Source organism: Zosterops lateralis, assembly GCF_965231275.1.
Source record: "Zosterops lateralis genome assembly, chromosome: 13".
NCBI classification, from domain to species: domain Eukaryota; kingdom Metazoa; phylum Chordata; class Aves; order Passeriformes; family Zosteropidae; genus Zosterops; species Zosterops lateralis.
The window spans coordinates 597,074-610,567 of NC_139773.1; the positions used below are offsets into that span (position 1 = coordinate 597,074).

A 13,494-nucleotide genomic window follows, 5' to 3' on the forward strand; every position below is an offset into this window, starting at 1 on the left:
TTTAGTTCTGTAACTTGAACTGTATTGAACTCTAGGCAATGCTACCTTATACAGATTTCTGTCACTCACTCAAAATAAATGAAAAAAAGGCACAATTTTCAACAGTTTGATTCTCTTTATTTTCATAAGTGTTTTATTACTTGATACACTGTATTTCCACAGAGTTTTCAGTTTGGTACAGAGAGCAGTTCATATTTTTACAAAATACGATCCAATTACAGTGTTTTGTTGCATTCTTTATTCATGCTTTTAAATAATCTGCAGTTACTAATTAAAAAAAAAATATATATATGCCTAAGCAACAATTTTAGCACACTTTAAAGGGTTTTTTTTTTTGTCTACCTGCCTTCCCTTGGCATAAAACACTTCACTACAGCAGGATGCCTCCGTATCCAAACTATCCTGTCAGTATTGTGATCTTTTGCATTACTTGCAGACTGTCTTATTGTGTGTTTCACTTTTACACAATTCTAAACATCATTAGGTTTGAGCAGCTTTTTTTTCCTGACAGCCTTCACATACATTGCAGTCTGGGGATACATCGAGTTTACTTTATGGCTGCTTTATTACCATCATCCGCTATTTACTTATTTGTTTTCCTTTCGTAACAAACTACTCCTCAGTCCTTTCTTGCCACTGTGTGGGTCCATTTGTACAGCAGTTGGCAATGTCTGCATTCCAGTCGTTCAGTACTTGTACTTCCCACCACTCCATCCTCCTGAGGGTATTCATGGAACTCACTATGAACTCCTTCCAGAAGATCCTGTCCTGCTCTGAAGAGGCTTGGCACCAGACTATGAAACAAACCCAGTAGCCCAAAGCATTCAACCCATCTTGACTTTCCAAATATTCATGTAATTTTAAATTTCCTTATTAACCTCTTCTTAAATCATTCCTATAAAGTTTGGTGTACTGCCACCATCTTCTCCAGTTGTTGCAGGAAGTAGCTGTAAAGCATAGCTCCTATTACTTTAGGATTAGCTGCCATAAAGGTTCCAAATAATTTTTTTTTCCCACATTTTGAACTAAGCTGCCTTGGTCAAGCAAAGTTGAAGCCAAGAGAAATCCTTGTTCTACTACACATGGAAAGAGACATTAGGTGCTTGGAGAGGGATGCAGAGTTGGTTGGCAGTTTTATTTGATCTCACAACATTTTATTTAATCTTTACATATCATCTCCAGCCATGAGAGGTTGTAAAAACAACCCTGCTGTTCCTAGAATACATACCAGAATGAAAACCCATAGAAAAATACGATCAATTACCATGGCAACATATTTCCAATCATCCTGAATCTGAAAAGAAAAAAAAAAAAAAAAAAAAAAGAATAGCAGGTTGGAATGTTTATTAGGTGAATAAGTTGCATACCATTTCATATAAGAAGCACTGTTTTTTCTGTATATAGATATCCTTATAAGTACACAATTTACACATCTGTTTTCACTGACTAATGAATTAATCTTGGAGAAGCTTTATTTGAATATGCTCTTTGGAGCAAAGCCAAAAGCTGCTGCTTCAAATACAAAAGGTTGTTCACCAAGACATTGGACTTGAGGAGGCACAACTTCTCTGTTCCAAAAAATGGAAGTGTAAAGCTTTAAATTCTTAGATGAAGAGGTTTGTCCAGAAAACATTACTGAAACAGACTGCTCCTACTGGTCTTTAAGTAGTATGTAAAAAGTAAAAATTAATTGGTATATAATTATTTGGTACTTTATTATATAGTACTGAAATTTGACTGGTTTTATGCATGATGTAAAATTAATCTCTGTACTTTTCATGTAAAAAGGGAACCAAGTTTCAAAAAACACATGATTTTTCTAATTTTTTTTACAGTGAATTTTATAGCAAGAGTGACAATGAAGTATTATATATATTTAATATTAATAGTAACTCAGTGATCATTTTAGTTACTATTGAGATTACAATTCAAAGGTTTGTTCTTCAAGAATGATAAGAAATTAATAATGCATTTGTTGGTTTTGAAATTTGGGGGTTTTTTAGCTTAGAACTTGTTTGTTATGGGAAATTTAAAAACCCAAAGCAATCCTGTATTTTCTGTACCAACTAAATCTAAATAGAGTTCTGATTTCAGGATAAACAAAGTGAAGTTAGAATGAAGTGCTATAGTTTGGGGATTTAAAAATTGTGATGGTGTGGCTACAGCTCATAGTATGTTTGAGGAATATGGTAGGAAAAAAAAATTCTTTTTTTTTCTCCTTTATTGTATTAAGATGCACCTTTATGAAATATGCCGCTCCCTGCCTTGCAGTAGTTGCCTCATTTAGCTACAGCACTTTGCAGCAGCAACAATGAGCACCATCATCACTGTGAGGGACATTCACTCTTACATTTCTGTTGTTGATGGTAAGCTATGGGAGGGAGAATGTAACTTTCTAAAGGCCATTAGGTCAGCAAATTCCTCTATTAAGATTATAACTTGGAAAATTCTAACTTTAACACTCATGGAATGGGTGCTTTGGTATGTTCCCCTAGCAGTGGTTACCTTAACATGCCTTACTCAGTATATATATTGTCAATAAAGAGATCACTGTGCAGTAGAGCTGTTTCTCATTTATATAAGTTCAAAATCACACATATTTGTAATACAGCTTGTGTAATTTACTTGCATAAAATAATGGTCTCTTTTATCTTTTTTGTCTGTTTGAGATCTTTTTCTTGCCAAACACTCTAATGGCAAAAGGTATCTGCAGTTTAAGTAACAGTAAAATATGTTCTTACCTCTTTTGCTTCATTCTGCATTTTCATATTTTCTGCAATGTATTTCACACTTTCAATAGCATCTCTCATTTCTGGTGACAAAACTGAAAATGAAAGCATAGGATCTACAGACTCAGAGCTTGAACTTCTAGTGAGATTGCCACTGAAATCCGAGAACTTTGTACGCTGATACTGACAGCAGCTGCACGCCATATCTTGACAAACAAAGCCATCTTTGCAGCATTTGGTTTCAGAACCATTGATGCAATTTAAGTTTGAAAACTCAGAAGTGAATAATGATTTTGGCTTCTGATTATTCTCTTCATCACTGGCAGGCCTTGTCATGAACATGATCCGGGGAAGTAAGTTCAAGAAAATGGTTCTCACCCACACGGGCATTGTGTGTGTCTTGGGTGTTCTGTAGTGCACATTTAGTACAAATACTGTAATGACAATTGATAGAGTTACAAATATCATGGTGAAAAGGAGGTATTCCCCAATAAGGGGAATTACCAGGGAAGTAGAAGGTATGGTTTCTGTGATAACAAGAAGGAACACTGTTAGAGAGAGAAGCACTGATATGCAGAGTGTCACCTTCTCACCACAGTCTGAGGGCAAATAGAAAACTAATACAGTCAGAAAAGAAATCAGCAGACAAGGAATAATCATATTGATAGTGTAAAATAAAGGTAAACGCCTAATATAAAGAGAATATGTGATGTCTGGATATATCTCTTCGCAACAGTTGTATTTGATGTCATGTTTATACCCAGGAGCTTTAATTATAGCCCATTCTCCACTCTCCCAGTAATCTTTCAGGTTCATTGTAGAACCAATTAGAACTAAGTCAATTTTGGCTTTGTCATAAGACCAGGAACCAAACTTCATGGTGCAGTTCTGATAATCAAATGGGAAGTAGGTTACATCTATTTTACATGAACTTTTAAATATAGCTGGAGGTATCCAGGTCACATCACCAGTGTATTTTAAAAGGGCCTTTGTCTTGTCATCAACCTGGAAATCTCCAACTGCACTGTAAAGCAAGAAAAATAACAAAAATTAGAATTATCTGCTCCAGGTAGTTTCATACATTCAGATTGTATATATTAACTCTTTAATCTGTTTTGGCAAAGTCAGCAGTTTTTTGTTAACTTGGAGCTGAATTGCTCATGCAAGACTGACTCAGTGACCATCATAAATTTGCACGGTTAAACTGAACCAAACAGCTCTATAAACTCACCAGGGAGGAACTGAAAGCAAATATTCTCCCTTATTAATAGCATGACTTGGTGCAATAAATATTCAAAATGGCAAATACCAGATTGTAAATGGCAGTCTGACTAGATGAGTCTCGTAGGCCCCTTCCAACTGAATTAGTTCATTTTATTCAATTCTAGATTGATCAAGCACATCAAAACTCAAGGGATTATAAGAATATTAGTGGTATTTCCACCTCTCCCATGGACAGTGCAGGTAGTAATTATGGAAGTAGGGATTAGGGTTGGGGTGCATTTTTGCATAAGGAGTGTATTTGGTAAGAGGTTTTTTTAAGTCCCACTTTGCTAACTTACATGATCCAGCTGAGTATATGAAAAAGTAAAATTAAAGGGTAATTTGAATTTTTAAGACCCCAGTCAGAAAAGGAGTATCATCATTGTTGATCCATAGACCCGAGTTTTGGATCTGCGTGGCTGAGTCCATTTCATTGAGAATTGCCTTCTTACAGATCCATTTAGTTATGGTTTGGCTCTTTACAGTCTTAGAAATTGACATCTAAAGTAAACTTTATCTGTGTCTTTTATTTGTCAAAGGTGTTAAATTGTGGATTTGACTGCTAAAAAGCTAGAATTTGCATTTCTTTCAGTTAAAGTTGTGACTCACAGGGACCTGTGAAGGGGAAAAGCCAAGTTCACTTTGGCCTGCTCACTTGCAGTTACAGGTTAGAGCTGGATCCTGCCCCATAATGCTGACATAGCTGGCATGAAGGTGAGAACAGCAATGGGGGAATGCAGGACACAGGTGTGGTGAAAAGCAGCTTTTCAGTGCATTCTGTAAACTTGCTGCTGATTTTTTTTAGAACTGGTAACATCACCCCTCTCTCCCTGAAGTAAGAAGTTAAATATGCAAGAGCCTTACTTGTTATATAAAACAATATCTGGCTTCCAGATCTGGCCAGATGGAACTCGGATGAATTCAGCACCTCCATAGTCTGCTGGATTCCACCGAAGCTTGTAATCATTCCAGATCTAATTATGGTAGAAATGAGTCCATGTTAGGTTTGTGGAGAAATTGAAATTCATCTGAACCAAGTGCTGTTGTATCACTTCTTAGGTTGATTTATTTTGGATACTATAGTGTTTAGATGCTTCTTTGACAAACACATAGCCGTGGAGATTGTAGGTGGGCCTAGAAATCTAGACCTTGCTGATTATATCCATATATGACTTAAATTTATGTGACTCTGCCCCAGGAATGCCTACTCAGTAGCTGGAACAAGCTGAAAGAAGGAATAAGGCACTTTTTTCAGAGAGTGTAGGATTGTAATAATAACTTTGATCTCAAAAAACCAGATATCTGTGGGACAGTGAAAACAAGTTCTTGGAGGCTGTGGTGCAAGTTGTGAGCATCAATCCTAGGACCTTGAGCCAGAGAGCTCCAACGTATTAGGCTCAGGTAACAGCCTTTGTCACTAGTGCTTGTTAAACCCCATTTTAACGAATATCAAGTTGGAGGTGGGAACTAAGTTGGTTACAAAACCGACTACAACAGTGAGCACCTGCACTTTTTAAAAGCCTTTTTAACTTGAAATACATATTTTTGGTTTGTTGTCTTTTACGGGAGGCTAACCAGCACCAAGTAGCACTACTCGCGACCTCCGTGCCTAAGTGCTTCCCTTGTGTTGGTGTCTGCCAAGGCAGCGCGTTTAGAAGTCTCCAGAGCAAAAAAAAATCTTGTATTTAGCGGCTGCAGTAAGTGTAGCATCCTTCCTCTGCTCTGCTCCCATTCCTACCGCTCCCCGTCTCCGCTGCTCCGTTCCCGTTCCGTCCCCGCCGGCCGGCAGTGCGGCCGCCGCTGGGGGGCAGCAGCGCCCCGGGGAAGGGCTCGGGAGGCGCCGCTGGCGCGGATCGGGGGAGCTGGAGCGGTTCTCCCGGCATCCTGTCCAGGGATGTTGTCCCGGGATAGGTCTGTGCCCCGAAGGCCCCGAGCCTGGCGCCGGCCCCGCAAGCCCGGTGCTCCCGGAGCCCTCAGACGCCTCTCTGGGCGGGCGGCTCTTCCCGTCCCGGGTCGCCCCGGCGGAGCGGGGAACACTTCCGCGCCGCAGGGGAAGTGAGCCGGTGCCGTCCGGGCTGTCACTGGGCGCTACTTACGTGCTTCAGCCACAAGTTGGTTTCCATTATCTGGTTGACTTCGTCCTGGAAAAGAGACGTGTGTCGGGAGAAGCGCCGGCCCTGCCGCGGTGCCCGGCGGGGCAGTGTACTCACCACCTTCACCAGCTGCGACATGGACACCTCGAATTGGATGATGACAGGGTCCGAGACGTTCTTGACGGGGCGTACGAACTGGTTGTAGCTCTCGAAGAGGGCCGCGTAGAGCCGGTGCTCGGCCTCGGAGCCGCCACAGCCTGCGGAGGGCACGGGGTGAGCGCCGGGTAGAGCCCCGTGCGGGGCCGGGCCGCCCCGGTACCGCCCTGAATGCCCGGCATCCCTGGGTGCCGGGCAGAGCCCCGGTACCGCCCTGACTGCTCGGCATCCCTGGGCGCCGGGCAGAGCCCCGGTACCGCCCTGACTGCTCGGCATCCCTGGGCGCCGGGCAGAGCCCCGGTACCGCCCTGACTGCTCGGCATCCCTGGGCGCCGGGCAGAGCCCCGGTACCGCCTAAGTGGGGAGTCGTGTGCCATGGGGGGCACTCGCTTGGGCTGCGAGAAGGAGAGCAGTGAAAGGTAATGCTACCAACAGAGGTCTTCTAACACATGTCTGCAAATGGATTTAAAAAATCGTTTCGAGGAATTACTGCAAAAGCCCTTTCCCCTCACAGTCCCAGTACCCCAAAACTGGCAAGGCCACAGGGCTGTGGAGCAGAGGAAAGGGAAAGTGTAGTCCAACAGACCAGGCCTCTGGTCAGAACGCCTCGCAGTAGAAGTCATCCCAGGAAACATCCCAGGAAGTCTGCTTTCTAGTCTGAGTCATGATTGCATGATTACAGTGAGGATAACAGCCTGCTTCTTTAAATATATTTTTAAAGGATTAATATTTTCTTGGCTGTTACATTTAAAGACTTTTCAGCACACTCAAAGAAATATGGTAATTACCCCTTTATTGTTCTAAGTTGTTTTTATTTATAATAGATTCCTATTGACCTTTTGCCACTCATAAGTGCAGTTCATTGTACTCCGTGCCCAACAAAAAAGCTGCAAACTGAAATTCTTAAACAACAAGGTACTTCACCTATTTCAGGATGAGGTGTGAGAGCCTGTATTTTACACTGCCATTTTACTATCAAACTATCTAGTAATCATTCTATCTAATGATCATTCTGACACTCTTAGAAGCCAGTGGCTTTTTATTTTTATAGGGCTATCTCTTAAACTCTCCTCTGGACAACACATCCTCATGAATTCTAACTGAAACACCAGAAAGGTCTGTTTTGTCATTATTGGTAGCACTATTCAAATTTGTCAAAGGCACAAACTGAAGTCTGTTGAACATATTCTACTGTTCCTTTGAAACAGAAATATGGATATATATAAAATATGAATATTTGAAAGGAAAGTCATGTTTATTTTCTGCCAGTTTTGTTTTGTTGTGGTTTTTTTGTTTGTTTGTTTGTTTGTTTGTTTGTTTTTGTAGAAAAAGAGGGCAGGCCAAAGTATCTACAGGCTACACAAAGCAGGTGTTACTTTCAAATCTGAGAGACCTCACATCTCTCCCTAAGACAAGGGTTCCCCTCATGGGAAACTATTCAGCTAAAAGATCTTTTGTTTGGTTTTGCATTTGTTTGGTTGATTTTTACTCCATGTGCTTTCTCTTGTTCACTTGGTTTGCAATTCTGTTTTCAGATTAGTGAAATCATTCAAGCTAACTTGCAGACTAAAAAATGAACACTTTTTAACAGCCAGTCTTGCCCATATTATTTCTTGATATCTTCTATCTCTTAGATTGAGATTTCTGGGAATAAATACCTATCAGTCTTTTAGGTAAATAATTTTAAATCTAGGTCTTAACAACTACTATAGTCAATCCCAAACTGCCAGCCTTTTTACATGTCACCAGCACTCTAATTAAATCTAGCATCCACTCTTTCTAGAGAAGTCCATTCATGTGGTTTTTGTTTAAATATTTTGTGCTTTCCAGAGAGAAGATGTGTTGTTTGCAGTACATACTTAAAGCTCTTTAATGTTTTCACTTTCTTGTCTTCTCTGCAATATGTGAAACCACACATTTATGTGTGGGGTGCTTTTCCTTCCTGTTAAAATGGCTTTATGTGTCCTGTTTGGCATCTTTAATCAGGACTACCTAACTACTTTGCAAGGATAAACTTAACCCCTTCCCCCCCACAGTGAACAACAAGGTATGTAACAGAAAGAGATATACCACAAAATGTACATCTGCCCCTTAGGTTGGAGAGCGCTTCTGCACTTCTTAAAAATAATTTGCACCAAAAACATCTGGTCCCCTTTTCAACCCTCCCTTCACCATGAAAGAATAACAAATTAAGGATCACTCACCTTGACAGAGAAAGCAAACAGCAGCAGTTAGAAGGAGAATGTTCAAGCTCTCCATGGTGTTATGAATTACTGCCTGTGGACGGGGTCTATTGAGGATGAGCTTTGCTGCTAGGACTGTAGGAGCACAGGGAGCAGGGAGGGCTCAGTTCCTCCGATGCGTGAAATGCCTGCAAGCAGCAGCCAGCAGGACCCTGAGTGAGGCTCTGCGCACTGAGCTCCCATTAGCTTTGCTGTGCTGCCCCCTTTCAAGCTACCCAGGCAGTCAGAGCTTTGGAAACAGCAAATAAAGTGCCGGAAAAACAGATGTTATTGTAGGCAAAGAGCAGTCTTCTGGCACAGATTGTAGGCAAGAGTCCTTAAAATGGTGCATAAATGAGCCTGGTAACCTGACAACACTGAAGAGTTTTCCAGCCAGCTGCTATACAGGATCCTTATCTATCAGAAGCTCATGCCAATCTGCTAGGGGAAGTTTAATTAATACAAATCTTGTAATTGAATTGTTCTGAAATGAATATTGACATTAGGGATGCCTGATTTAGCAGTGAACTGAGATCATAGGACCTGATTTCCAATTATGCTGTTGAGGTTTTTTTGCTGCTTGTGTCTCATCTCGCAAGAGCATGTGCTGGGTGCTTGACCATATAAAAAGGATGCACTATTCCCAAAGAGTAATTAAAGGCATGTATAATTGTTGGTGGGATCTGAGCCCAGAGTGGTAAACATAGCATCTGGGATCTGGCAAGAATCTGAGGCTTTGAATGGAAATCAAACTTCACCAAACCCTTGAGAATAACCATCTTTGGACTATTCCTATTTTGTAGATTAGAAAGGTGATATTTGAGAGGGGGAATACGAGAACTGGATCCCAACTTGATCCCACAAAACCTAATGGGGGAGAGGACACTAGAAAGAAAGAGGAGTTGTTTGAAGTTCAGCCATAAAATTATGATTTGCAAAGTGAGGCATTTCCCAGGTGCCCATCCGCTTCCTTGTTATCTTACATGTCGCCTTCTGCACTGCCCTCCCTATCTGGAATGACCGAGTAATGCAAGGCTCATGCAGTGGTTGTTGCACACATCTATGTAAAAGGAGGAAGCAGGGAGAGAAAAATATGGGATTCTACCCTCATTTTTAGAACCAATGAGAAGGAAGCCCTATGGGACAGGAGCTGCACCGATAGGTACTTCATTGCCTGCCATTAAGGAAGGATAAATAATGACCCCATTTGGTGATGTTAAGAGGTAGCAGTGGGAGAGAGTACCAGGCTGGGTTTAGTTCTTGGCACTGAGCTTGCTAATCCTGTTAGCCCTATCTCTCAGAGCATCATTCACTTTGTCCCCAGACACATGCTCTTATAATTTCTGTAATTCTATTAGCGTGGAGGAAATAGGCTTTACTGTCAATTTTATTTCTTTTTCCAGAGAACTCAGCTACTTGGTATTTTAGCTTAACCCTTTGTGGATACTTTTGGTTTTGCATTTCCAGGGCATTGAGGCTAAATGTTTTCCCTTTCTGTCTCCTTGCTATAAGCAAGAGAATTTTATTTGTTCTTTTTCATCCCAACTAGAAATTAGTTCAAGCTTCAAAGATCAGATCATAACCTGTGTTTCCCAAAAGTCAATGTTTAACCTGAATAATTTGGAAACACTGATTTGCAGAGGAAGCAAAGAGCCATAGCGTCAAGAGATATAGGTATTTTAGCTTAATTTGCTTAGTTGCTGAAATTTTTAGTGGTGTTTGTATGGCACAGATATTTTGTTTCGAACATCCCATGCTGGATCTCCTGGTGAAATCAGCTCAGAATTGTGGTAGAATTATTTTTATAGCTGGGGAGGGTGATGTGATGAGAACACGTCACCATGACTGCATTGCAGATCGACACGGAAGAAGAATTTGTATGGATAGGGGAAAGCTGATCTACCCAGGAAGATCTGCAGAACTATGCAGCCTTTGTTCTTTAAATAAACATGCTGCTATTAGAGGGGTTTTGCTTTGTTAAGATTTGTTAAGATCAAATCTTAATCAACTCGGATGATGAAGAAAAGAACATTTTCCCACCTTTGGTCTGGAGTATTGATGCTCCCAGTTTGCTTGCTGTTGTCCCCATTTTGCTGTGGCTGCGGGGGTGCAGAAGGAGCCCGAGCAAACTCATCTGACTGCACATGGTGCATGTGAGGGGTGGTGTTGGAATTTCTACATGTTCCAATGTAAGATTGCTTCAGGATTAGAGTTTTGAAATGGTAGGGAATGGAGGGAAACCAAACAGAGATTCTTCCTCTGCTAGGGAAGCAAAGACTGGTTGCACACTACCATTGAAAAACAATTTTAGTGAAAAATGACATTTTGAATGTCCGCTTTTTTTTAATGGAAAGCATTTATGGTAAAACCCCTGAAAAGTAGAAATGTTGAAGTTTATTTTGTTCAATGAGCTGGGACATGATCATATTCATATTTGCCGCAAGAAGACATTTTTGATAATTCCTTTTCTCCAGTCTTTTAGCTTTAAAATTTTGCCAAAAACTCAAAGCAGAAAACCCTGTAATTCTTTGACAAGTTAAACCAGGAGCGGTTCTACCTGTTATATAGGTGGAGCTGCTGAGGGTTAGGCAAAAATAGCATTTGCCAATTGGAAAATGCAGTTTTAGAACAGATTTTCCAGAACTTTAGAAATTTGGGTGAAATTTTTCATTCTGAAGTTTGCTATGAATTAAATTATATCTGGAAATGCTAAAGATATGGGGGCAGTTTCCAAGAACATAACTAGGAAAGAGTATATTGTTTCATTCCTGATTAAGAAAGGAGTAAAGTGGCCACAGCGTATGGAAAGCACCAGAGCCCACATTTCCTGGATGAGGAGCTCTGGTTCTGCAGGGATCTCCCTGGGGCCAGTGATGTGCCTCTTGAAAGCTTTTTCTGGGTTTGTGAAGTCTGAGGACTTTATCTGCCTGGACTCCTTGATAGCTGCTAACTGAGCTGTCAAATCCTTTGTAAAACTTTTGTCCATGATGAGGATAATTCAGCTGAAGGCTGCAGTTACAGAGCCAAGCATTATCAGTCTTTACTGCTCATAAAGATAAAGCCAATTCTGAGATGGGAGCACCTGAGGCCTCATTTCAGTTGCATTCAGGCAGTGAGGGGGAGGATAAGAGGGAGAAGGGTAGGAGAATAATGAGGGTAAGAGTGGGACAGAGCCCAGAGTGCTGTTGATGCTGGGTGAAAACAATAGAAAGAAGGTCTGTGCTCTACACTGGCCCATGTCAGTCATGGGCGCTGCAGCTGCCTTGCTGCATCCATGGCTGCTTGGCTGGGTGAGTCCCTCTCCCTCCTGCCCTGAAAGAGCACGGAGCTGCTCTCACAGCAAGTCTATACTGCCTCTTTCAGATTCCCTGTTCAGGATTATTTTGATATTTAAAGGGCCTTCTTTTTTATACTGCCTGCACAGTGCTGGCAGCTGCTCTGACTTTCCTGTGCCTTCTCTGTAGGCAGAAAAAGCTGTTCAGCAGCTGGGGCAGTGTGTGCACCTGTGGTTGGGATGTCACCTAACATACTGCAGCATCTCCTTGCTTGGGGAAGGCAGCCCTCTGCTCCCGGGGCTCTCGGTGCCCCATTTCACCCCACAGCTGTTGTTTCAGTTGCCTGCAGAGGAGTAGCTCTGCTCTCTAGGTCTGAAAAGGAGACAGAAACATTTAAGGCGGGAAAACCCGTTAAACCCGTTCAAACTTTACACCACCCACCGGTGACCATGGGAGTGTCCAGAATAGTTAATGTCTGGGGAGATGGCCAAGGGCCTGCCCCCTCTCTGCGAGGACGATATGGTGATCCCAGGGTGTACCTGCATCAGTAGGGCAGGCAGTCCTACAGTTATCCCTCACCCCCCTGCCCTGTCTGTGAGAGGGATGCAGTTACAGTGCTTAGAGGAAGGGGAATAGAAGGGAGGGTGACAGTGTGAACCTTTCCTTCTAACGTGCCACTGAAGACAGCCTCACCTACCTCACTTGTGGTAGTTTTCCCCCATCTGCTTTTCAGACTGGTGGGCACCCAGCCCTGCTGAAGTGCTCAGGCCCCTGGGGAGCCCTCCCAGACCTCAGGGATGGGGGTGTGTGCCACTGCTGCAGGGGGCTTCAGCCACAGGCTGGGAGTGAATGAATGCAGTCCTGCAGCTGCTGCGAATGACTACAAAGGTGTGGATGCAGCTGTTTTGGCACAACTAAATATATGTACTTATCTGGGGCTGCCTGAGAATGGCAATCCAGGTGGAAATGTAGCTTGGTCTTGATGAAGGCAAGTAAGAGCTTTGTGATAAATTTTGGGTAAAAAATCGGGTATAAAATAATAACCTGATGTGTAATAGGGAATAAGGTTAATAAAATTGTGAAATCCAGTATAGGGCTAATCGTTTCCCCCCCAGCCTGCCAGTCTCAGTTGCAAAGACAGGATGAACATCATCAAGCTAGACAAAGACACTGGCCAACCTCGATAAGAATCACTTCCTTGCCAATGCAAGGAAGAAATTCCTTCGTGACAACGATGCCAATCTCATCAACCCGCTGGCGATCTCATCAGCTCTCCGGCGCAACAAGCAAAATGAAATCAGCATAAGACTAACACATAAAATTGACATAAGAAAGAGTTTTTCCCGGAATGAGACAATGAGACCTGACGAGATCCGGGAAGGCCATCGAAAAGAAATTCGGACTATTCAGCCCATCCTGGACACCTGGACTGCCTAAGGGCAGAAAAACCCTATAAAATGCTGGACTGAAAGCTGCATCGGCGTGGATTTGGGAGTCTTGTACCCCGGTGCGGACCCCTATCCACCCAGCGCGGCGCTGATATTCTCCTAATTTGTGGCTTTCTCATTTTTCTTGTGCTCGATATTTTGTTATTAATAAATTGTCTTTTATTTATCCGATATTTGCCATTGCATTTATAACAAGCTTGAATCATTTTCTGCTGTGGCATGTTGAGGAACAGAGGATTAGGGGTCAACTAATCCCCCTGGGACAGGTGAGCCTCTCATCCCCTTCACAAGTTTGTTCGCCAGGTATT

General features: G+C 42.2%; 1 protein-coding gene across 1 annotated transcript; it reads right to left on the reverse strand.

The window, feature by feature from the left end:
* Positions 1-199: 199 nt before the first annotated feature.
* Positions 200-8,852, reverse strand: CHRNA3 (cholinergic receptor nicotinic alpha 3 subunit). Its single transcript, XM_083871118.1, has 6 exons — positions 8,446-8,852; positions 6,203-6,342; positions 6,089-6,133; positions 4,857-4,966; positions 2,742-3,753; positions 200-1,294 (listed from the first exon to the last, which is right to left on the reverse strand). Exons 1-6 carry the CDS (start codon positions 8,498-8,500, stop codon positions 1,166-1,168), a joined length of 1,491 nt encoding a protein of 496 aa, XP_083727244.1. The 5' UTR covers positions 8,501-8,852; the 3' UTR covers positions 200-1,165.
* Positions 8,853-13,494: the final 4,642 nt, after the last annotated feature.

Bases quoted from the DNA above. Each gene is read 5' to 3' on its own strand.
- CHRNA3 (XM_083871118.1), bottom strand. From the start codon at position 8,500: ATGGAGAGCTTGAACATTCTCCTTCTAACTGCTGCTGTTTGCTTTCTC. The intron at 6,343-8,445 runs GTGAGTGATCCT...TGCCCTCCGCAG, and splicing joins TGTTTGCTTTCTCTGTCAAG to GCTGTGGCGGCTCCGAGGCC. The intron at 6,134-6,202 runs GTGAGTACACTG...TCTCTTTTCCAG, and splicing joins TGTCGCAGCTGGTGAAGGTG to GACGAAGTCAACCAGATAAT.